This window comes from Chrysochloris asiatica, unplaced genomic scaffold (genome assembly GCF_000296735.1).
Source record: "Chrysochloris asiatica unplaced genomic scaffold, ChrAsi1.0 scaffold00127, whole genome shotgun sequence".
NCBI classification, from domain to species: Eukaryota; Metazoa; Chordata; class Mammalia; order Afrosoricida; family Chrysochloridae; genus Chrysochloris; species Chrysochloris asiatica.
This window is the reverse complement of record NW_006408645.1, coordinates 4,443,106-4,467,682: the sequence shown is the minus strand read 5'-3', so window position 1 is coordinate 4,467,682 and position 24,577 is coordinate 4,443,106. Positions and strand designations below refer to the sequence as shown.

The 24,577-nt window shown below is 38.0% G+C and overlaps 1 protein-coding gene across 4 annotated transcripts in view; it reads right to left on the bottom strand.

Moving 5' to 3' along the window:
• The window catches only part of LRRFIP2 (leucine rich repeat (in FLII) interacting protein 2), a 125,225-nt gene extending 114,833 nt beyond the window's left edge, over positions 1-10,392 (bottom strand). For all 4 annotated transcript variants that reach the window (XM_006869160.1, XM_006869161.1, XM_006869162.1 and 1 more), the window contains exon 1: positions 10,303-10,392. In XM_006869160.1, coding sequence (XP_006869222.1) covers positions 10,303-10,392 — 90 coding nt within the window. The remainder of the gene's footprint in view (positions 1-10,302) is intronic.
• Between the last annotated feature and the right edge of the window lie 14,185 nt (positions 10,393-24,577).

Sequence of the window (24,577 nt, the reverse complement as noted above, 5' to 3'; positions counted from 1 at the left end):
AATACACGCTCTGATTGGTGACCACATTCGTCACCGATAAAGGGAAGTGAGGGAAAAACAGCAATGAAGATTCAAGCTAAGCCCTACAATGTTCAATAGACTCCTGTGAACCTGGATAGAGACCTGGTTGGCCAGTAGTGTTGCAAGCCCTGGGGACTCTTGGGCCCAGAGTCAGTGACACAGCCACTGAGGACTAGAGTAGAGAGTGAAGCGTCCAGCTGATAAGGAGAGCATATGCACAAGAACACCCACACTTGCAGATAACACCCACTTGACCTACATGATCAGAGCTCAACTAGAAGAAAAAAGAAGAGGGAAAAAAGAGTAATCTGATATAATTTGATGAACTGGACCTACACCTATGGATGTAGTAGCTCAAAAGAGGGAACATATCTTTACAGCAAGGATCATTCCCACCCTCTCCATACACAAAGTAGACAGGGATGTACAACTTGGACATTGGCTACCCAAAGTTGGGGGGCTACAAAGGCAATATGTCACTGGCTTACAAGCTTTCAAAGGGAACCCAGATCCAGAGGACGTGCAAGAAGGTAGAATCTCCACTGAGTGGTATCCAATCTGTCTAGGTGGCGCTGATGAAAGGAAATGCAGAGAGGTCTCTTGTGATACAGTGGTGAATAATTGTTATCAGGACTGATTGTGAGGGTTGTAAATGTAAAGGTAGACGTTTTATAGCAAGAAAGGGAATGAGTGACTTTTCAGTCTAGGAGCAGAGTTCTCTGGGACCATCAAGGGAGAAGAGAGGAGTTGGGACCCTACCCATAGAAGGAGCGACGCCAGAGATGGAGGCAGAGAAGATGACGTGGAGAGATGGACCAGCTGGGGACTTTAGACCCGGAAAGGGAGAGGGGCTGTGTACTGATGACCGGAGGGCAGGCTTGCAGGGTATATACCCTTTGGTTGGTTGGTGATGCATGGAGGGGATTGTAACCATGGCAATGAGATGATATATGATAGGATGAATGTAAAACTAATGTTCTCCCATGTAAACCATCATATAATTCACAACAAAACATTTAAAAAAAAAAAAAGAAAACTCAAAAGTAAAAAATTATGTATTCGACTTATGTGAGAACCAATTTACAATGGAATGGAATTGTATCATAAACTGCAGACAACCTATATATACAAGTATTTGTGTCCAAGTCTCATGATAATGGTCTACCATGTGTAAATAATGATGCAAGGAGCTGAAAATAGACTCAGACAACATATGTGCTCTAGAAAAGCTCACAGCCTCGTTGAGGAAAACAAATACAGTGCTTACACGGAAGGAAGCCATGTAGGAAAGAACAAGACCACAGCAAGTTTCTAAGAAGAGTAGACAGTTTAACAGTTAACTCTAACTCAATTATGCCTATTTTGGCAATTTCCCAGTCTGCTTAACTGGTCCTTCAACAGCTAAAATCCTACAAAGTACACTGCAGTTTACCAACCACAGATCTAACCATGGATATATCCAGAGCAGATAGCTTTCTCAACTGAATTTATATTGGTCTCTGTCTTTAAAAATAAAGCCTATACTCTGCTTTAAGTTATCTATATTCCCTACTTCTAACTCTAGGTGAATATCATTTTCTTACTAGAGTATTTTAAATTAAAAAAAATTCCCAGTTATGCTCAGCCGTGAGAGAATACAATTGCAAAAGCAGAAACAAAAATTTGATGTTAAGTGCTGTCAACGTCGATTCCAACTTATAGCAACCCTGTATAGGGTTTCTAAGAAGCAGTTTGTGTGTTTGAGGTGCCAACCTTGTGGTTAGCAGTCCAGTGCTTATCCTACAGCACTATACCTGGATTAGTGTTAACTTAACACATTATATACACAATACAATATACATGGCACATAACAATAAAGGATCACAAAGATGTAACTAGGTTCAAACAAAGTTAATTAGTTAAAAATTTAGCATGAGACATAAATCCAAAGTATTCAGAAGCCCAAATCATTTGAGAACCTGTAGAGTTTTAATGCTGATAAAACCCAAACTCTTTACATGAATAAGAAAGTGAAGAAACTGGAAATTCAGGTTCAGAAGCCACCTGTAATGTCAAGTTGGTGACAGGACGAGATTTCTAAAAACAATTCTGATGATTCTTTCAATTATGAGGTGTATTAAGGCTGATCAAGAAAACTACCTTTAGTTCAGCAGATACATATTTATTTCTTCTTTGATGGTGGTGGTTATGTGCCGTGGAGTCGGTTCTGACTCAAGGAGTACTAAAAATGACAACATACAAAAGGAAAGCTATATTTTAATATAATTAAATCCATTCCTCACTAAATACTTGGTCAAATGGAAACACAAAAAATGACAGCAAAAATTATAGGCTTTTAGCATGCCTGGAACAAATGCTTTAAGTTGCATTTCAAATTTGTAAAATATTCATTTTATCACTCAATTAATATTTAGGAGTGATATGGTGACCATTAAGAATTAAAGTCTAGGAAAAGGTGAGAAAAAATCAGGCACAATGGTTTGAGTGGAAGCCCTGGGTGGCACCAAGAGTTAAACACTTGTCCGGAGGTTCAAACCCCAGAGGTGCCATAGAAGAGAGCCTATGACCTCCTAAAAAATCAGCTACTGAAATCCTGTGGAAAACAATTCACTCTGACACACAAGTGGTTGCCATGGCTCAGAAAGGACTTGATGGCAACTAGTTTTGTTCCAACTAAATAATCACAGAGAAAATCATTAAAATAAACTGGCTGTGGATCCAGATGGCATTCCAAGCTAGAGACTGATCTGAAACCAATCTTACTAGATATCTTCCATCTATCTGATCTCCTGAAGAGTGTTCATTTGGGATATAAACAACAAATCCAATTTCATTAGGAAGTGTTATTTGGAAAACAATAACTATGTTTATTTTAAAAAATAGTTTTGAATCCATATTTCAAAGATTTAAAGGCAGGAGAATTAACTGTAAATTATATATTTTAATGTATTTGTGTGTGTGTACAATTAAGTTAGGCCCATCAAGTAAATATACTTAACGTTTTGCACATAAAAAAATTTTTTTTTCCCAAGGTATACATACCTTCAGTGTACAATGAACCATACAGGCTTCAAAATGCAAAAATGCCTACCACCTCAACACTGTCACAAGAAAAATATATAGACTACTTTTAAATAAACAGGAAGGAGAGCAATTCCAAGAAATGTACTATAAAGGGTCATCATTCTCAATACAAGTTCATCTTCTGTGAAACCTCATTCAGTTTATCACTGAGTCTTTTCATTATTCTGTTTCGGATACTTATAAAATTTCGTCTCATGTGATGTTTCCCAATCGTTTCATGACAAAACACCAAAAGGCTGTATACTCCCCTCCACACCTTCCAAGCTATGAATAGACTTGCCTTTGTCAACGCCCTTTCTTATTTTCTCTCTGGTTTTATTGGAAGAGCTATGCCCCTCCTTCTGTTGTTCAAGATCAGTCTGCCAGCCTCAACTGTGTACTCTCCACGCTATCATATGAACCCCATCATTCTCAGGGCCTTACTCCAAAAAGCCTCTCTCTCCACTCTGTCTTCCCTGTCTCCCTTTTGGGTTCTTCCTCCTCACCAAAACAGTAGGTTCAGAAGTCTCCCACCTTTTTTTAAGAAGAAAAAAAAGGGAAAACATCTTGATTCAATTCTGTCAGGTCTTTTCTTCACAGTCAAGTTTCCTCCCACCTCCCTGCTCACTTCCCACTTTCTTCAACTGACTGCAATCTGGCTTCTGCCCAAGACACTTCACTCAAAGTGCTCATGCATAGGTCACTAATGACCTCTAACTACCAAGGCCAATAGCATTTTTCTATTTTATCTCAGTTGTCCCTTCTGGACTTCTGACATCACTGACAGCTCACTTCTACTTAAAACTCTCATCTCTTGGCTTTCTACAATACTAGTCTTGCTTCATTTTCATCTTGACCCTCTAACTTATATTCCTCAATAACTTTCATGGATTTATTTTTTTCTGATAACTTCTTCAATTTTAACAAACCAAGGCTTCCAGTCTTAATCTCTTGTACCATGTTCTCTTCCCAGATGAGGTAGATTTTTCGGAAATCTTTATGTCCAACTTAAACTTTTTTTTTTAACCACAATCCTGATCCAATTTGTTATTAAACACTGGGGCTGTCCCAGTAGAACCTCAGACTCAATATATCCTAAATTGAATTTATAATCTTTCCCTTAAATCTCTTCTTCCTCTTTATATTCCCAGTCTATCTGTTGCATTATCCAATCTTGAAAAGAAAAACAAAATAGGAGAACTCATGCTTCCTGATTCAAAACATATAACACTACAGTAATCCAAAGAGTGTGGTACCAGTATAAGAACAGACATACAGACCAAGGGAACAGACTTAAGAGTTCATAAATAAATCCATGTATCTATGGCCAATTAGGACTACTGGCATAGAGTTGTAGGATAAGCTCTGAACTGCTAACCATAAGGTCAGCAGCACAAACCAACCAGCTGCTCCTTGGAAACCCCATACATGGTCGTTATGTGTCAGAATCAACTCCAAAGAACTTAACAACATCAACATAGCCAATGGATTTTTAGTAAGGATATCAAGTCCATTCAATGGGAAAACAATAGTCACTTCAATAAGCAGTGCTGGGACAACTGGACAACATGGAAAAGAACAAAATTTGACCAATGCCTCACACAATAAACAAGAATTAACTCAAAATGGATCAACAACCTAAATGCAAGAACTAAAATCATAAGGACCTTAAAACATATGAATGGAACTTAAGCTCTTGCTTTTGATAATACATTCTTGGATACAATATCAAAGAGAAATAAAAGAAAAAACATATAAACTGAACTTAATCAAAATGGGGGTGGGGGAGAGGGATATACATCAAAGAGCTTTCTCAAGAAAGTGAAAAGCAATTTACAATATAGAAGAAAATATTAGGGAGCTATATAGTTGATACGAGGTTGGCAGTTCAAGCTCACCAGCTGCTCCTCGGAAACCCCATACAGGGTCGCTAGGGGCCGAAATGGACTCTCGACAGCACTTAACAACAACAACATAGCTGATAAGGAGCTGTGGTAGCATAGTGGTTACCAAACAGGCTGCTAACTTCAAGGTCGGCAGTTCTAAACTACCAGCTATTCTGTGGGAGAAAGATGAGGCTTTCTGCTCCTGTAAAGATTTGCAGCCTCAGAAACCCTGTGCAGGGTCACTATGAGTTGGAACCGACTCCACAGTACTTAACAACAACAACAATATTGCTGATAAACGTTTATTATCCAAAGTATAGAAAGAATTCCTACAATTCAACAACAAAATGGCAAATTAAGAAATGGGCAAAGGACTAGAATGCACATTTTCGCCAAGAAGATACACAAATGGCCCATAAGCCTATGTTCAAGGTCGTCAGAAATTAACCCATTGCCAATGAATCAATTCTGACTCACAGTGACCATATATAGGGATTCCAAGACTGTAAATCTTTACAGACACAGAAAGCCTCATCTTTCTCCTAAGGAGCAACTGGTAGATTCAAGCTGCAACTGGTAGTCCCTTAATGTCTAACCCACTGTGTCTAAAAATCACTGAGATGTCATCTTACATCCATTGCTGTTATTGTTATGTTCCCTTGGAGTTATCAACCAAGAAGAAAGCTGATATTAGAAAAAAGGAAACAAGTAAGTGTTGGTGAAAACATTAAAATCCTTATCCATTACCAGTGGGACTGTTATATGGTACAACTACTATGCAAAACTGTATAGCACTCAAAAACTTAACTACCATAGGACCCAGCAATTCTATTCCTAAGTTAGAAGCTAAAGATTTGAAAGCAGAGATTCAAAAAACAGAGTTGTACATCAATGTCCAATGCAACACTATTCAGAATAGTCAAAAGGTTAAAACAACCTAAACGACCTTCAACAGATGAGTGGATAAACAAAATGTGGTACACACATACAATGGATTACTACTCAATCAGTATAGAACTGATGTGGTGATGCATGCTACATTATGGATGCTGAGACAAATACAGAATAAAGATAAATACTGAATAACCTCACTAATAAAAAGGAGAAGAAAGGCAAACGTACAGAGTTCAAAGTTTATTCATAGTTACCAGGGTGGGAGGGAAGAGGAAAAGAAGTTAACGGTGAGGGGAAAATCACACTGATTAATGGCAGGACTGCATAACTAATTATTGTTGTTGCTGTTAATAAATTGTATACCTGCAAGAAAGCTGAATTTATACATGTGTACCAAGTTCACAGCAATATTATTTACAATAGCCAAAAGGTTAATACAATCCAAGCATCCACCAACAGATGAACAGAAAAAACAAAATGGGTATATACATAAGACAGCCACTCAGTCATAAAAAGACATGAAAGTATGATTCATGCAACATGGGTAAATGTTAAAAACATGCCAAGTAAAATAAGTCTGATATAAAAGGGCAAGTATTGTATTGAAATATCTAGACTAGGCAAATACATAGAGAAAAAAAGTATATTAGTAAGAGCTACAAGGAAGAAGGAATGGGATTTACTGCTAAAAGAGATAAGTTTCTGGTGGATGATATACAACTTTTGAAAATGCAGACAGTGATGAAGGTAGCACTTCAAAGCAAATGTAATTAATGTCATCAAATTATATACTTAAAAATAGCTTAGGGCTTAGAGAAGAACAAATAAGATGGCGGATCAGGTGGAAGTGCAATGAGGAGCTCCATCAGCAACACCACCAAATACTGGACCAAGCAGGTTCAGGGAATGGTACCAGATCTCTGAACTACCAATATAAAGGAATATTTAGAAAGTTGGAAGGCTTACTGCCAGTGGAATTTGTAGCAGAAGCAAGAAATCCATTGCTTTCTAATCCAAGGCACTGAGATGCAACCAGAGCGGCCATCTTGGGCGAGACCAAACCAGGAAAAGATCAGAGCGGCCACGGATGCATGACAGAACCACGGAGATAAAGGTGTGGACATTATTTTTTTCATATCTGTTTATTGGCTTCTCGAGGTCTGCGCACCTTCATTCTGGTGACTAGAGGGGGTGCCTGTGCCTCACACCAACCCCCATCCTGGGAGGATTCTATTACGCATGCGCACAGATCTCAAAATTTAAAGGGACAGTTTCCACTTAAAACCAAACAGCAGCACAAAACAGCCACAGCTGGCCCTGAACTGTTCATCATTAGGAAAAATGCCTGAACGGGGGTTATAGAGCAGGACAGATAGACTAAAAAGGAAACAGGCTGAAAATTAAATCCTGAGTTACGTCATTAATGACCAACAGTGACACCTTGAAATTTCTCAGGAAGAAGAGTGAAAAAATACCATGGCTTGGGTCAGGAACACCTTAGTCCTCAAGCTGACAAGCTGACATCTTTGCTCTTCAACACTTTAAAAAGGTCTTGTGCAGATTTGCAAAGACATAAAAAATTAAAAAATAATTAAGACCAGAAATTTTTTGTTATATAGATTTGTTATACAGATCTCACCCACAATAAAATTTAGGGTGAGGGGTGTAGAGATTAACTTTAAAGGTTTTTGTCCTGCTGTGATCATATAAACCCTGTGAAAGGGAGATAAAATTAAAAATTAGTAATTTGACAGATATGCACTGAACTAGGCCAAGAAAATCTGAAATTGCCAATCTCTACTATAATATATATGATACTTAATGTATCTGAGATGAGAAAGAGAGAGCAATGGTATAATCTGTACCTTTACAGGCTATGTTTTAATTTCAAGAAATATAAAATCCTAGACAATGTGACATTCTAGAACAAGGATTGAAATTCAGGTAGCTAAACCCTGAACATAGTTCACTGTGTTTAGTTTTGTTTATTCTTCTGTGACTCGCATGCCAAAAGAACGCTGAAAGACAAATTAAGAGACATAATATTTATTGTGTTACCATGGTTTCCAAATTAGCAAATAAAAATCAGGACTCATTTCCTAGCAATGTCCCTTTACTACAAAATCTTAGGTACCATTTTTCTTAATTAGATCTTACAATGCAACTGTGTTTTTGGTTTTGTTTTATGCTTTTGGTAATTGAGAAGTTAAGTATTCAAAATTTGCTATGCATAAACACCCATATACAAGCAAAACAGATAAATTCTTCTGATGTCAAATAACTGTATCTTCCTTTTATTCCGAGATACAGTTATTCTGAAAACATAAATATTTTTTGGAATGAGACAGGAAATCTAAGGTTAAGAACTTTATTATTGAGGTTTGAATATAACTTAACAAGCAGAAATAACAGAAAGAAATGAAATTTGGATCTGAAAGGGCATATGTAATCAAAGGGAAGAAATGTAACTTCCAAGTCTATGAGAAATACTTTCAGGAAAAGAAAGAAGTAACTCATGGGAATGGTAAAGATTGTAACAGTAAATGTCATACCAAATATTCTTCAGTCGTCACACTAAGATAAAAATAAGTCTTCAGGCTCAAGGTTGTTGTAATTTGTCATCAAGTTATCTTGGACTCACGGCAGTCCTATGTGTGAGGCAGAACTGTGCTCCATAGGGTCTTCAAGACGGTGATCACATCACCAGACCTATGTCTCCAGGCACCACCAGATGGATTTGAACTTCCAAAATCTTTCTGCTAATGGTCACGTGCTTAATCATTTAAAATACCCAGGGACTCAGAGGGCTCAAAAAGCTCCCCTCAAAACCTGAAAACACAAAGTCAAGTGATCTCGGCCAGGCTGTATACTGAGAGGCAGCACGAGAGGAGGGCTGCCCCAACAACAGCTCCTCAGTTCAGGTGGGTAAATGGGAAGAACATGGAGAAAGGTCTGTGCTTACTGGGAGTGAATGCGTACAAAAATGCTACTGGAAAGGTTTAAATGCAAGCTTGCGGGCGCTTTCAATTTCCAACTAAAACTATGTGGCTTCCAAAATGCTTCACTGGTACAAATATTTAAGATCATGGTAATGTCTACTATTTCATTTTTAAATATCTTTTAGCGTTTAATCTAAACATGTCTCAATGATTTTTAAAGTAATAACACAATTTGGCCATCAGTTTTTAGATACTGGCTTTAATACTCTCCTACAGAATTTGACATCAGAAGTTAACACAACAGCTTGCAAGAAGGAACAACAGAAGACTGTGATATGTCAAACTTTGAGTTGGTAAAAAAGAAGGCTCTGTAATATAGCAAAAGGAAACAAAAGAAGACCTAAATGACTTATTTATTAAGAATTGTTGTTGTTGTTGTTAAGTGCCTTCAAGTTGATTCTGACCCATAGCAACCCTATATACAGTTTCCAAAGAGCAACTGCTGAGGTTGAACCACAAATCTTTGCAGTTCAAACGACTTTGCAGTCTGAAGCATTAGCCCACAGGACTCCATTTACTAAGAATAGCAAAGAGGAAGAGATGAGGGAATAGTTCTCATAAAAGAATAAAACTTAATAAAGCTCTTAGTAATTTTTATACCAGATTAGTATATGACTGTGTCTGCAGCTGCAGATAGACTTAGATTCTGAAATCTCACTAAGAAATCCCAGCTGAGATTTATCTTAATTTTCCAATATGCAACAGGAAATGCTGCCAGTGTTTCAGTAGGTGAAACCCCTTCTCTTTTTTTCTGACTTGTCAACAAACGGAAACCAAAATGCCCTAGAGGCTGTTATTAGCTAAAATAATTAAATATAAAAACCCCATGCTATATTTCAAAATATAATAGCTGAGACACTGAATCTGAACAGCTGTATGCACCGTTTCTGTCAACATTCACATAGCAACTATAGAAGGCAATGAGCATTTCTAATTAGTTAACATATTTTCAACACTGTTATTATCCTAAATTTAACACTGAAACTTAATTGTACATGTCAATATATTCACACAAGTAACCCACTGAAGTAAAATTAAAAAGTTAATTTTAGGTAAGTTGAACAGGTTTCCAACTATAATTTCTACAGTAACCATACTTTATTCTAAAACAGTATTTGAGAGAAAAACCAGCCATAAGATTTTGCTCTGGTAGCGTAGTGGTTACGAATTGGGCTGCGAACCTTAGGGTCAGCGGTTCGAAACTACCAGCCGCTCCGCGGGAGAAAGATGAGGCTTTCTACTCCTGTAAAGATTTACACCCTCGGAAACCCTGTACAGGGTCGCTATGGGTCGGACCCGACTCGATGGCACTTAACAACAACAACAACAACAAGATTTTGCTACAGTAAGTATCCCGAAACTAGTTCAACAAATGAACATCATTATTACAATACACTGATCTTTGCAACCCAATGTTGAGCGGGGTTTTCCAGACACACCTCTCTGGCAATGTGACTCAGAGCTTCGTCTTCAGCAGAAAAACGGTCTTTCACAGGAGTTCTTTTCCTTCCAGACCCAGGAGTCCCCATGCTGATTTCTTAATGGTCTTTTAATGTTGAAAATTGATTTTACTCTGTTTTCAGTTCTGAAATTAACAGAAACAGAATAGGTTACGACATTTCCCTTTGTCTAGTTTTAATGATCATCTATACATTTACTTTTTTTTTTTTTTAATGTTTTCTTGTGAGTTATATGATAGTTTACATGAGAGAACTTTAGTTTTACATTCATTCCATCGTATACCATTTCATTGCCATGGTTCCAATCCCCTCCATGCATCATCTTCCGACCAAAGGGGATATCCTAGAAACCCGTCCGCTACCCTTCCCCCTCCCTATACATTTACTTTTAAAGGACACAAATTATCTTTCTCTGTAGTAAAATTATTCACCAGATACTTTTCCCTACTACTGAATCATTCCAATAAAATTTAGAATATTAAAATTTATACTAAGTAACCAACTTTTTATCATGCTACATCCCAATTCTTTTCATCAAGCTATCCCCAGCAACCTACAAGAATGTGTTACATTAGCCTCAGAAAGGTCCTCTTTCTTCATATGGTCCTCTTTCCTCTGTGTGTCTGAGTCTCTGTGTCCACATTTTTCTATTCCTAAAAGGCCATATGAAGATAGAGGCAGAAATTGGAGTGATGCTGCCACAAGCCAAGGAACACCAAGGAATGTCAGCTAGAAGAGGCAAGGAAAAACTTCCCTAGGGCTTGTGAAGAAAGCATGGTCCAGCTGACATTTTGATTTCAGCCTCCAGAACCATCAGAAAATACATTTATGTTAAGACTCCCAGGTTATGGTCATTTGTTGCAGCAGTCAATGGAAACTAATACAAAAGTGTCCCCCGCAAGTCAACTGGTAGACCTAGGATTCAAACTCATCCTAATTCCAAATCCTGTGTGCTTTCCACTGCAGTACTATGGGCTTGCTCCTGTTTAGATATTTTTTAAGAGATTGCAGGGTGAGTCAAATTCCCAAGTAAATCTGTCCTAACAGAACAAACTGTATTAAAACTTTTAATGATTTTAATGTACTACTATTTACTTGACTCAAGCAAAATGAAACAGAAACACTCCACCATACTAGTCTTCCAAAAAGCTATCTCCTGTGATAATTCAAGACATTCCCATCTTACATGACACCATTTCTCATTCTTACAAAGTTAAACTACAATGTTTGTTAATCAGAATGAAGACTGGTAATGGTTCATTATTCTGCCATCAAAATATATCTGGACATGATAAGAAAAAGACTCATTTAAATGAAAACTAGCAAAAGAATGTGTGTCTAAAAGCAGCAACTGATAAATCCCAGCCAAAAATCAAGACAATTCCTGAAAAGTAGAGTGACGTATTTTCTCAGAAGGCTCCCACTATCCTTATCCTCAACATAATTTTAAGACCCATTCCCTTACTTGGTAGTAATGGTGTATACAAACATTAGCCACCTACTAAAAAAACAGCAAATCACAAAACAAAGTTTCTTTAAAGATTAAAATAACCATTTAACTAATGCATTTATCGTATCATCCAAAATTTGTCCTTCAGCCAGCATTCCAAAGGGAACACAGTGAAAGACATTTCACAGAAGCAGGAGACAAAAACACAGACATTTTTAAATTCCAGATACATAAAAATAATTATAAAAGGAAAAAAAAAAAGACTTGGCTGAAAATATATCAAAAGATTAACAGTGGTTTGGTTAGAAAAGGGTTATTAGAGTATTTTTTTCTTGGTTCTCTAAAATTTCAACAGCATTGGAAAAAGAGGTACTCTAAAGTACCTTTAAATTAAAAGTACAAGTTCAGTTCTCAATTTCAAAACTCAAAGAAAAACTGGCCCCAAAGTGGACAGCACTCAAACTAGAGACAGCACACTATGAACTGAGACGTACTATCTACAGCCACTGCCGGGGACACTGCCTTTTTTTTTGGTTCTCTCTCCTCTTTCCCCACTCTCCATTTTTCTTCTTCCTCAATTAATAATATTTCCTATCCTTTACACTTGTCAGGATACTCCCAAGCACACAGATTTATATAAGAATTATCTTTTCTTAAAACACCCTAAAAACAAAACTAAACAAAATGCTTCAACAGACTCCGGGCTAGCTAGCTCTGAGAAAAAGAGGACAGAGGCCCAGGATAAGCAGGAAATGAGAACAACTTTCTGTCTTCTTGGGCCTATCTATGGTGTGGTACTTGTTGTTATGTGCCAGTTAAGTCTGTTCCGACTCATAGCAACTCTGTATAGGGTTTCTGAAGCTGTAAATCCTTGCAGAAGTACAAAGTCTCATCTTCCACGGAGCAGCTGGTGGACTCATACTTCTTGGAGTTGCTGTTGTTAAGTAGGTTCTGACTCACAGCGGCCCGGTACAGGGTGTCTAAGAAATGGGTGGTGGGTTTGAAATGCCAAATTCAAGTTAGCAATCCAATGCTTACCCTAAAGCACCACACCAGAACTCCAAGAACGTATCTAGAGATGGGAATCAACCCACTTCTGTGAGTCGATTTCAACTCATATTGACCCTCTTGGGCCAATTAAAATAGCTCCATAACATTTCCAAGTTTATAAACCTTTACAATAGCAGGCTGTCACATCTTTCTCCCACAGGTAAGCTGGTGGGTTCAAACTGGCAACTGTTCAATTAGCAATCAAGTACCTACACACTGTGCCACAGATGCTCCTATCTTTACAGGGCACCTAGATGTTACGTGATTGGTTATTCTGAGTTTGTCATCTTTTTCGGTTGTAAGAAGCAGTTCAACCATTACCTTGTTCAAAGAACAATCTAGTATTTCTGAGTGAATTTGTATTACTTGTACTCTATAGACAGGTATTCTTGCCAACATTAGAAAAATTAAAGGTTTTTATCTCCTATGTAACCCTATGTTCTAATAACTCCTATTAGACTATTCTATATCCGACACATAGGCAAATCTTAAATAAAATTCCTAGCATAGCCAATGGAATATTAATTTTCAAAAAAATACTAAAAATAAGAATATGGATTCAATGACAACCTTGAATAGATTATTTCCAGTTTCTGATTCTACTGGTGTTTAAATATGTTTCTAAATAAGGTTTCCTAAAGAACAAACTTCTTCATTTTAATATCTTCCAGCTTTTCCTTTATGATACTGGCCAACTATACACCTTTATACAAATTGACCAAAAAAAAAAAAAAAAGTCTGTATGTTTGCCAAAGGAGCTCTGGTAGCGTATTGGTTACAAATCGGGCTGCTAACCTCAAGGTTGGCAGTTTGAAACTACCAGCTATTCCACAGGAGAAAAATGAGGCTTTCTACTCCCATAATGATTTACTGCCTCGGAAACCCTGTACAGGGTCACTATGAGTCGGAACCGACTCCACAATACTCAACAACAACAACAAATATGTTTGCCAACTCCTTTACCCAGATAATGTCAAACTGATTTTCTCCAGATGGTTTTGTCATTTTGTTTGTCTCCTTAAGGGAAAGAAAGGAAGTCCACAAGGATGTTATAGAATATAAGTCTAGTCTTCCAAAATAGATAGAAACATTAATTAGGCTTTCTCAGCTCCAAGTGCTCATATATGTAAAAAAAAAAAAAAAAAAAAATTAGGGATTTTGACACAATAACAGTGATATTTTATGCACAATATTGTTCACGTTTGTAAGACATATTGTACATGAAGTATTACCATGTCACATTTTAAATATTACACTACGTCTGCCTAGATCTTGATAGGTGCAGTTCCCTTACAGCAAAGTATTTCATCATGGAAAACTTAAAACATTGTTGTGATATATCTTTGCAACAGAGTTAACTCTAGTCTGCACAAAATCATTTGGTAGTTGTTCAGAAGTAAACCACAGTACATGGTATGACACCAGGATTAGAGACTTAGCACTATTAGAGTTGCTGTCATAGGACAAAACTTCACATGAGACAATTTGAGTTAAACTGATTCTGAGAATTGCACTTTTCACTTCCTAAACCAGTAATGATAATTACTGGTGATTAGAATGTAAAGGATATAAAGACAGAAAGGATCAGTAGTTGGAAAACATGGTCAACTGTTGATACACAAGTTCAGGTTGAAGTTGAAGAAAATTAAAACAAATCCACAAAAGCCAAAATATGACCTTTGAACATATCCCACCTGAATTTAGAGATCATATCAAGAACAGATTTAATGCAACAGACACTAATTACCAAAACCAGAAGAGTGGGATGACATCAAGAACATCACACAGAAAGAAAGAACAAGGTCATTAAGATGAGAAGAAAGAAGAAAAAGAACAAAATGGATGTCAGTAGAAACTGAAACTAGCTCTCCAAGTGTAGAGATGCCAAAGCAAATGGAAGATATGAGGAAGTAAAAGAGCTGAAGAGAAAAGAGAAAATTTCAATGATCAGCTCAAGAAGACAAAGTAAAATATTGTAATGAAATGTGCAAAGACCTAGAGTTAGAAAACCAAAATGGAGGAACACACTCACCATTTCTCAAGATGAAAGAAATGAGGAAAAACTTCAAGTCTTGACTTGCATTATTTAAGGATTCTTTGGGCAAAATACTGAAAGATGCAGAAAGCACCAAAAGAAGATGGAAGGAAAACAAAGGGCCTCTGTACCAAAAAGAAATGATCAACGTTCAACCATTTCAAGAGGTAGCATATGATCAAGAGCCAATGATAATGAAGGAAGAAGTCCAAGGTGCACTGAAGGTACTGACAAAGAACAAGGCTCAGGGAATTGATGGACTACAAATTGAAATCTTTCAACAAATTGATGCAGTTCTGGAAGCACTCACTCATTTATGCCAAGAAATTTGGAAGACAACTATCTCTCAATTAATTGGAAGAGATCCATATCTGTGCAATTCCAAAGAGGGTGGACGCAAGATAATGCAGAAATCATCAGACAATATCATTAATATCACATGCAAGAAAAAATTTGCTAAAGATAATTCAAACACGGCTGAAACAATACATTTAAAGTAAACTTCCAGAGGTTCAAGTCATATTCTGATGATTACATGGAACAAGATACTGCTGACGTCAGATGGATTTGGTTGAAAGCAGAGAATACCAGAAAGATGTTTACCTACGCTTCATCCACTATGCAAAGGCTTTCGAGTGTGTGAATCATGAAAAACTATGAGCAACACTATGGAGAAAGAGTATTCTTGAACACTTAATTGGGCTGATAGGGAACGTGTACACAAACCAAGAGGCAATCATTCGAACAGAACAAGGACACTGAAGGGCTTACAATAAGGAAAGGTGTCTACCAGGGTTGTATTCTTTCACCGTACTTATTCAATCTGTATGCTGAGAAAATAATTCAAGAAGCTGTATTATATGAAGACAAACATGGCATCAGGATTGGAGGAAGACTCATTAACAACCTGCCATACATAAATGACACAACCTTGCTTGCTGAAAGCAAAGAGGACTTGAAATATTTATCAATGAAAATCAAAAACCACAGGCTTCAGTATGGGTCACAATTCAATATAAAGAAAATAAAAATCCTCACCCCTGGACCAATAAATAACATCATGATAACCGGAGAAAATTGTGAAATACTTCATTTTACTTGGATCCACCATCAACAGTCAAGAAATCTAATGACATACTGCATTAGGCAAATCTGCTGCAGAAGACCTCTTTAAAAGTGTTTAAGAGCAAAGATGTCAGTTTGAGGACTAAAGTGAGCCTCACCTAAGCCATGGTATTTTCAATACCATCACATGCATGTGAAATTGGATAATGAATAAGAAAGACCACAGGAGAATTGATAACATTTGAATTACGGTACTGGAGAAGAAAACTAAAGGTGCCAAGGACTACAAGAAGAACAAACAAATCTGTGTTGGATGAAGTACAACCAGAATGCTCCTTAGAGGTCAAGGTGGCCACACTTTGTCTCTCATACTTCAGATATATTATCACAAGGGACCAGTCCCCGGAGAAGGACATCATGCTTGGTAAAGCGGAGGATCAGTTAAAAAGAGGGAGATGCCCAACAAGATGAATTTGGCACCATGACATCAGCAATTGGCTCAAACATAACAATAATTGAAGACAGCACAGGACTGGGCGGTGTTTCATTATGTTGTACAGAGGGTCACTATGAGTTTGGAATCAACTCGACAGCATCTAACAACAACAACATACCTCGGTTTCTTTATGTATAGAGCAGAAATAATAACTGTGTCATCTAACATGATTAATGTGAGCCTCAAAAGAGTTGAGATAAATATTAAGTCCTGGTGTAGCACTGTAGGATAAGCACTGGACTGCTAAACGCAAGGTCAGTAATTGAAACCCACCAGCCACTCCTTAGAAACCCTATACAAGGTTGCCATGAGATGGAATCAACTGAACTACACTCAACAACAATAAACTATACACCAAAAACTAAATAAGAGAAACCGAAACTCCTATCAAGTCAATTCAGTCTCATAGCAACCCCAGGTACACTGAGCTCCAGAGGGTTCTTTTAGTTTGGTTTGTTTTTTCCATAGGGTTTTCTTGGCTGTAATCTTTATAGAAGTAGATCACCAGGTCTTTTTTGGTAGCACTGAATGAAACACCAAGAAATAAACTATAAAGCCCTCTAAAAATGTGGAAAGTAGCTTGAATTAAATATATATTTTACATATTTAGCTTACTGTTGTTGTTAAGTGCCATCAAGTTGGTTGCAATTCACAACAATTCTGTATACAATTTCCAAGGAGCAGTTAGTGGGTATGAAGCTCTGACTTTCCAGCTAGCAGTCTACTGCTACTCCTAAAGAGCCAAATCAGGACTTGATAAAAGGATAATCCTTGCCTTTCTTTAAAATTTAACTAAACAAAAATTTCCTCAAGTTATCTGCCCCAGCATACATTGTATAGTACCAACCATGCTAAGAATTTCTGCTGAAGCAAGAACCAATCTGATGGCTACAACAAGTAAGCAAGTTATTCACTGGGGAGGCATCAAGGCAAGCACTGAAGTCCCTTTGGGACAAAACCCCCTCCAAGACTGAAACTCAAAGGGAACAATAGAGCAGGCACATACGCTTGCTGGCGATCACACAGGTCTATCTGTGAATGGAAGTGGGGAAAGGCAGCAATGAAGATAAGGCCTGAGTTCAACCACATTCCACAGACTCCTGTGGACCCTGAAATGACAGAGAGAAGAGGAAGGGCTTGCTGGTCTGAAGTGTGGTGGGACTTGGGGACTCCTGAACCCACAGACAAGGATCTAGCCATGGAGGGCTAGAACTGAGAGTAAAGCGTCTGGTTGATATGAAGTGGGGAGAAACGCACAAGAATGCTCAAACATGCAGATAGTACCCATTTGACGCAGCTTCAATGTTTTGATGATCAGAATTCAACTAGAGGAAGATGAAGAAATTTGATAAGGGAAACAAATGCAAATTGCTACAATTTTATGAACTTGGCCTATACTTATGGATATGTTGTTGTTGTACCGTTGAGTAGATCCCAACCCATAGCAACCCTGTATAAGGTTTCTGAGGAGCAGCTGGTGAGCTTGAACGGCCAACCTTGCAGTTCAAATGGCTTTGCAGTCTGGCGCATTAACCACAGCACCACACCAGGACTCCATCTTATGGCTATAGTAGCTCAAAATACCAACTTGAGAGGGAAGGATCAAACCTATCCCCTCTGTAGAGAGGGTTGATAGAGATGGGCAACTTACACTGTCTATATAAAATGGGGGGGCAGCTATAAAGGCAGTTATAAAAGCTATGAAGTGGTTGGCTTACAAGCTTTCAGGAGGGAGTTTTATTTCAGAGTGTGCAGGGGAATGTAGAATAATAGAAAACTGAATAGTTTTCCTCTGGTCTAGAAGGTCTGTTGAAAAGAGACAGGGATAGGATTCAATGATTCAATACTGAGTAATTATTATCATGCCTAATTGCAACTATCACAACTGTAAAGGCAGAAGTTGTATAACAAAAATGGGGAGTAGTTAATGTTACATTCCAGGAACAGAGGATTCTAGGACCATCAAGAGAAAAAGAGCATGAGCAGAACAGGGGACCCTAACCAGAAAGCAATGACACCAGAGATGGAGTAGACATGGGGGGGGGGGGATAGGAAGAGGGGATTTTCCTGATAAAAGAAATAATCTACGATGGTTTGGGGGGGGGGAGGAAATGATACATGCACTAGAAGGTAAACACACATTGACATGGGTGACAGGGCAAACAATATACAACCTGAGGGAGGTTGGCAGAGGAATGATGGGGGTGGTGGAAGACACAGGGAGAAATGTGGTGGTTAAAGTGAACAGAGGTAAATGTTGTTAACTTTTGGGGCATAGAGGGGATTGCAATCATGTAATGAAGCAAAGTATATGATTAGTTGATGTAAAACTGATGGCCTGCTCTGTAAATCTTTCCTCAATTCACAATAAAAAGTTTAAAAACAAGAAACAATCTGGAAAAAATAAAACTCTCTTTGATTAAAATCAATTTCTTGTGTAGCATAAAGGCAAATTTTTAAAAAGAGAACATTTTTTTAATATTTAATGGGATTCAAAATCTATTTTTGAAAACCCAAATGAATACACAGCTAATAGTACTTTGGGGAGTGTGGCCTGGTAATAGACACCAGTCCCCTAATAGAACACAACTGAATTAGAAGGAAACAGAAGACAGGGGTCATTAAAAGATACCATTAAGATCCATGCATATCATGCTACATCAAAAGAATAAAGACCTGTAAACATATATTGAACACTAGTCAAATTATATGCATTTAAAAATATTTAACAATATTTAAAGTACACTAGGAGTCCTGTTGCAGTGCTGCGGGTTAACGCACTGGACTGCAATGTCAGTTTGAACCGCAAGATCGGCATTTCAAGCTCACCAACCACTTTTTGGAAACATTATACAGGGTCGCTATGGGTCAGAACCGACTTGACAGCACTTAAAAAAACAACAACAAAGTGTACTGATATCTACTATTTACTTTGAAATGAAAAAAGAAATATATAAGGAAAGATGGCTAAAGGGATAGCTGGGAGGTAACAGAATAGTAAAATGGACTAGAGCTGTCTACTTACAAACCACTAACTTCCCTATAAGTGCTAGAATTATAGAAAAAATAAAAGTGGGTAAAGAACAGATCAGAGATAAGGTTCTTAAACTACCTCTACACATTACACATACTCCCCCCGAAGCCCACCCCAGTTCTCAAAGATGTGATATCACTTCTCTTTATAAAGACAAAGAGAACCAGGGGCATATACTTGATCGGTTCTGGTCTTTATTTCTAGGGAGCCAAGGTAAGAATTCCATCTTTGCATGTATTCTAATGAAATACTTGTCAATTTAAGAAATAACCAAAGGGTAAATAAATACAGGAACCCACAGGGCCCACATGGGTCAACATCAATTCATTTCTTAACTACCCTACATACACTTGGCTATTTAAAAATTTTACATGTACAATACAGCCATACTAACTATACACTGCCCATTTTGCACAAACATCACTATTCAATTTCAAATCTTTTTTTTCTCTCTCTCCTCTTTTTTTTTCCTTCCTTTTCCTTTTTTTCATTTGCAGGAAAGTTCCCAATGGTTTGTCTTAATGAGAACATAAATATTCACTGTTTCCCTTCCAATATATTAAGAAAAAGAAATTTTCTTTCCTCTTTTTTTAAATGCCTTGCTCATCACCCAAGTTAACATATGTCTACATTCTACCCAGTGAGTAATTCTCCCTTTCCTACAATTCCTGGTAGCCATCAAAGAATGCTTATTTTAGAATGAAAACCCCTTCTTGTCTTTTCACAGCAGTGCTCTCATACGATATTGTCCATTTATAGCCAATTGATTTCACTCACTATAATTGTCCTTCAGGTTCCTCCATGTTACGTAGTGTTTTGCAGACTCATCATTATCCTTCAATGTTGCCTAACATTCCACTGTGTGTATGTACCAGTTTATTCAACCATTCCTCTGCTGCTGAGCATCTTGATTGCCTCCATCTGTTTACTATTTTGAATAATGCTATACTGAGCATAGATATGCATATCTCTACTCATGTCAGGTCTCTTATTTCTTGAGGAAATATGCCAAGTAGAAAGATTGCTGGGTCAGACAGGATTTCTATTCCCAGCCTTCTCAGAAGCTGCCATAGCGTTTTCCCCAGCAGTTTCGCCATTTTACAGTCTCACCAGCAGTGTCAGAGGATCCCCTACTCTCCACACACTCTCTAGCATTTGCTGTATTCTGTTTCTTTGAACTTTGCTCTTAAACATTAAATAATATCTCATTGTTGTTTTGATTTGCATCTCTCTAGAGTCCTGGTGTGGCAGTGTGTTAACGCACTGGACTGCAAAGTCACTTTGAACCACAAGTTGGTGGTTTAAGCTCATCAGCTGCTCCACATAAACCCTATACAGGGTCAGTATGGATCGGAACCAACTCGATGGGACTTAACAACAACAACGATGGCCAGTAAGAGTCCTGGTGTGGCACTGTGGGTTAATGCGCTGGACTGCAAAGTCAGTTTGAATTGCAATGTTGGCAGTTCAATATCACCAGCTGCTCCTCAGAAACCCTATACAGGGTCACAATGGGTCGGAACCAACTGAACGGCACTTAACAACAATGACCAATAGGAGTCCTAGTGTGGCACTATAGCTTAATTTGGTTCCCTACTATCAGTTAAAAGTCCTGGTGTGGCGCTGTGAGTTGATGAACTGGATTGCAAGGTTGGTTTGAACCACAAGGTTAGCAGTTTAAGCTCACCTGCTGCTCCCTGAAAACCCTATCCAGATTCATGACGTACTTAACAACTAAAACAATAATAGCCAATAACTGTGAGGATTTCTTCATGTTTGTTGGCCACCCGAATGTCTGTTCATGTCTTCTGCTCGTTTTTAACTGGTGTTAAACTGCTCGTTTTATTAAGGTGTTGAAGTGTTCCTGAGATGGTTTCCAAAGTCAGGTACTTCAAGGTCACATTTTCACTCACCTGGGCTTGATTTCATTTTCTTCAACTTAAGCCTGAACTTGAGTATGAGAAATTAATGGTCTTTTCTACAATCGGCTCCTGGACTTATTGTAGCTGATACTGAGCTTCTCCATCATCTTTCCAAAGATATAATCAATTTGATTCCTATGTATTACATCTAGTAAGGTCCATGTTTATGTTGTGTCTTTGTTGTTAGGTGTGTCAAATCGGTTCCAACTTATAGCGACCCTGTGCCCAACAGAACAAAACAAGGCCTAGTTAGTGTCCTAGACCATCTTCACAATCCTTGCTATGCATGAACCCACTGGTACTGATCCAATCCATCTTGTGATGGGTCTTTCAATTTTTCACTGGCCCTCTGCTTTACCAACCATGATGTACTTATCAAGGGAGTAACCCCCTCCTACCAACATGTCCTAATTCTAAGAGATGAAGGCTCACCATCCTCCCATCTAAAGAGCATTCTGACTGTACTTCTTACAGGACAAATCTGTTTGTTCTTCTGGCAGTCCATGGTACTTTTTCAATACTCTTCGCCAACACCACAATTAAAAAAGAATCAATTCTTCTGCATTCTTCTTTATTCACAGTTCACCTTTCAAATGCATACATATGAGACAACTGAGAATACCCTGGCTTGGGTCAGATGCATGTTAAGTCCTTTTAAAGTGACACCTTTATTCTTGAATACTTTAGAGAAGGTTTTGCAGAGATTTGCCTAGTTTAATATGTCCTTTAGTCTCTTGACTACTGTGTCCATGAACACTAATTGTGGATCCAAGCAAAATGAAGTCTTTGACAGACTGAATCTTCTCTTCATTTATTATGATGATATTTATTAGTCCAGCCATGAGGATTTCTGCTTTCTTTACATTGTGGTGCAATCCACACCAAACATAAAATGTAATCCTAGGCAATAGTGAGCTGAAACGGACTGGTATTGACCATGAAAAATTCAACGGTAATAGTGTCACATTCAATGCCAAAAAGAACATTTCAAGATCTATCTGGAAGTACAATGCTGTATGTGACAGGATAATATCTATATGCATAAAAGGAGGACCAATTAATACAACTATTATTCAAATTTATGTACCAAACACCAAAGGCAATGTTGAAAAATTGAAGAATTTTACTAACTTCTTCAATATGAAATAAATCAAATATTCAACATCAAGATTCTTTGATAATAACAGGTAATTGCAATGATAAAGTTGGAAATACAGAGGGATCAGTAGTTGGAAAATATGACCTTAGAAATATAAATAACAATGGAAATAGTATGATAAAATTTTGCAAGGCCAACACCCACTTCACTGCAAATATTTTCTTTTCAACAGCATAAGCAGAGACTACACATGAGAACCTCAACAGAGGGACTATACAGGAATCAGTTACTACATCTGTGGGAAGATAAAATGAAGAACCTCAATATTATCAACCAAAACAAGTCCAGGGGCAAACTGTGTAACAGGTTTTATTGTTGTTGTTGTTAAGTGCCATCGAGTCGGTTTCGACCCATACAGACTCTGTGTAGGGTTTCCAAGGAGCAGCTGGTGAGCTTGAACCACTGACCTTGCAGTTCAAATGGCTTTGCAGTCTGGCGCATTAACCCATAGCGCCACACCAGGTAGAAGCCGAAAAAATTAAAACAAATCCATGAGAGCCAAAATCTGAACTTGAATATATCCCTCATGAACAGACTGGATGCATTAGACACCAAGGATCAAAGACCAGTGGAATTTAGGATGATATCGAGAATATTATACCTTCTTTAGACAGTATAAGAGACGACTATACACATGGACCTCGCCAGATGGAACACATAGAAATCAAACTGACTACATCTGTGGAAAGAGAAGATGGAAAAGCTCCATATCATCAGTGAAAACAAGGCCAGGGGCTGAAGAAAATGAAAACAAGTCCACGAGAGCCAAAATATGAACTTGAATTTGTCCCACCTGAATTTAGAGACCATTTGAAGAACAGATTTGATGCATTAAATACTGAAGCCTGAAGACCAGAAGAGCTGTGGGATGACATCAAGAACACCATGCATGAAGAGAGTAAAAAGTCATTAAGAAGACAAGAAAGAAGGAAAAGGTCAAAATGGATGTCAGAGGAGAGACTCTGAAACTTGCTCTCCAGCGTAAAGAAGGTAAAGCAAATAGAAGAATTGAAGAGGTCTGGTAGCGTAGTGGTTACGAATCGGGTTGCGAACCACAAGGTCAGCAGTTAGAAACTACAAGCTGCTCCGTGGAGAAAGATGAGGCTTTCTGTTCCCGTAAAGATTTACAGCCTCAGAAACCCTGTTCAGGGTCGCTATGGGTCGGAACCGACTCAATGGCATTTAACAACAACAAGAGCTGAACAGAAAATTTCAAAGATCAGCTCGAGAAGACAAAACCAGGTACTATAATAAAATATGCAAAGATTTGGAACTAGAAAGCCAAAAGGGAAGAACACGGTCAGCATTTCTCAAGCTGAGGGAACTGAAGAAAGTCTCGACTTTCGTTACTGAAAGATTCGCTGGGTAAATTGTTGAATGATGCAGAATGCATCAAGAGAAAAATGGAAGGAATACACTGAATCATTGTATCAAAAGGAAATGGTTAATGTTCAACCATTTCAAGAGGTACCATATAATAAACAAGAGCCAATGATACTCAGGGAGGAAATCCAAAGTACATTGAAGGAATTGGCAAAGAACAGGGCACCAGGAATTGATGGAATAAAAATTGAAATCTTTCAAGAAAGTGAAGCAGCACAAGAGGCAATCACTCATCTCTGCCAAGAAATTTGGAAGACAACTATCTGGCCGACTGATTGGAAGAGATCTATATTTGTGCCCATTCCAAAGAGAGGTGACCCAATGGAATGCGGAAATCATCGGACAATCCCTTTGATATCTCAAGCAAGTAAAGTTTTGCTAAAGGTAATACAGAAACGGCTACAATCATACATTGATAGAGAACTTCCAGAGGTTCAACCTGGATTCAGAAGAGGCTGGGGAACGAGAAATATCATCGCTGATGTCCGGTGGAACTTGACTGAAAGCAGATAATATCAGAAAGATGTTTACCCATGCTTTACTGACTATGCAAAGGCTTTCGACTGTGTGGATCATGACAAGCTATGGACAACATTGAGAAGTATGAGTACTCCAGAACACTTAATTGTACTTCTGAGGAATCTGTACCTGGACCAAGAA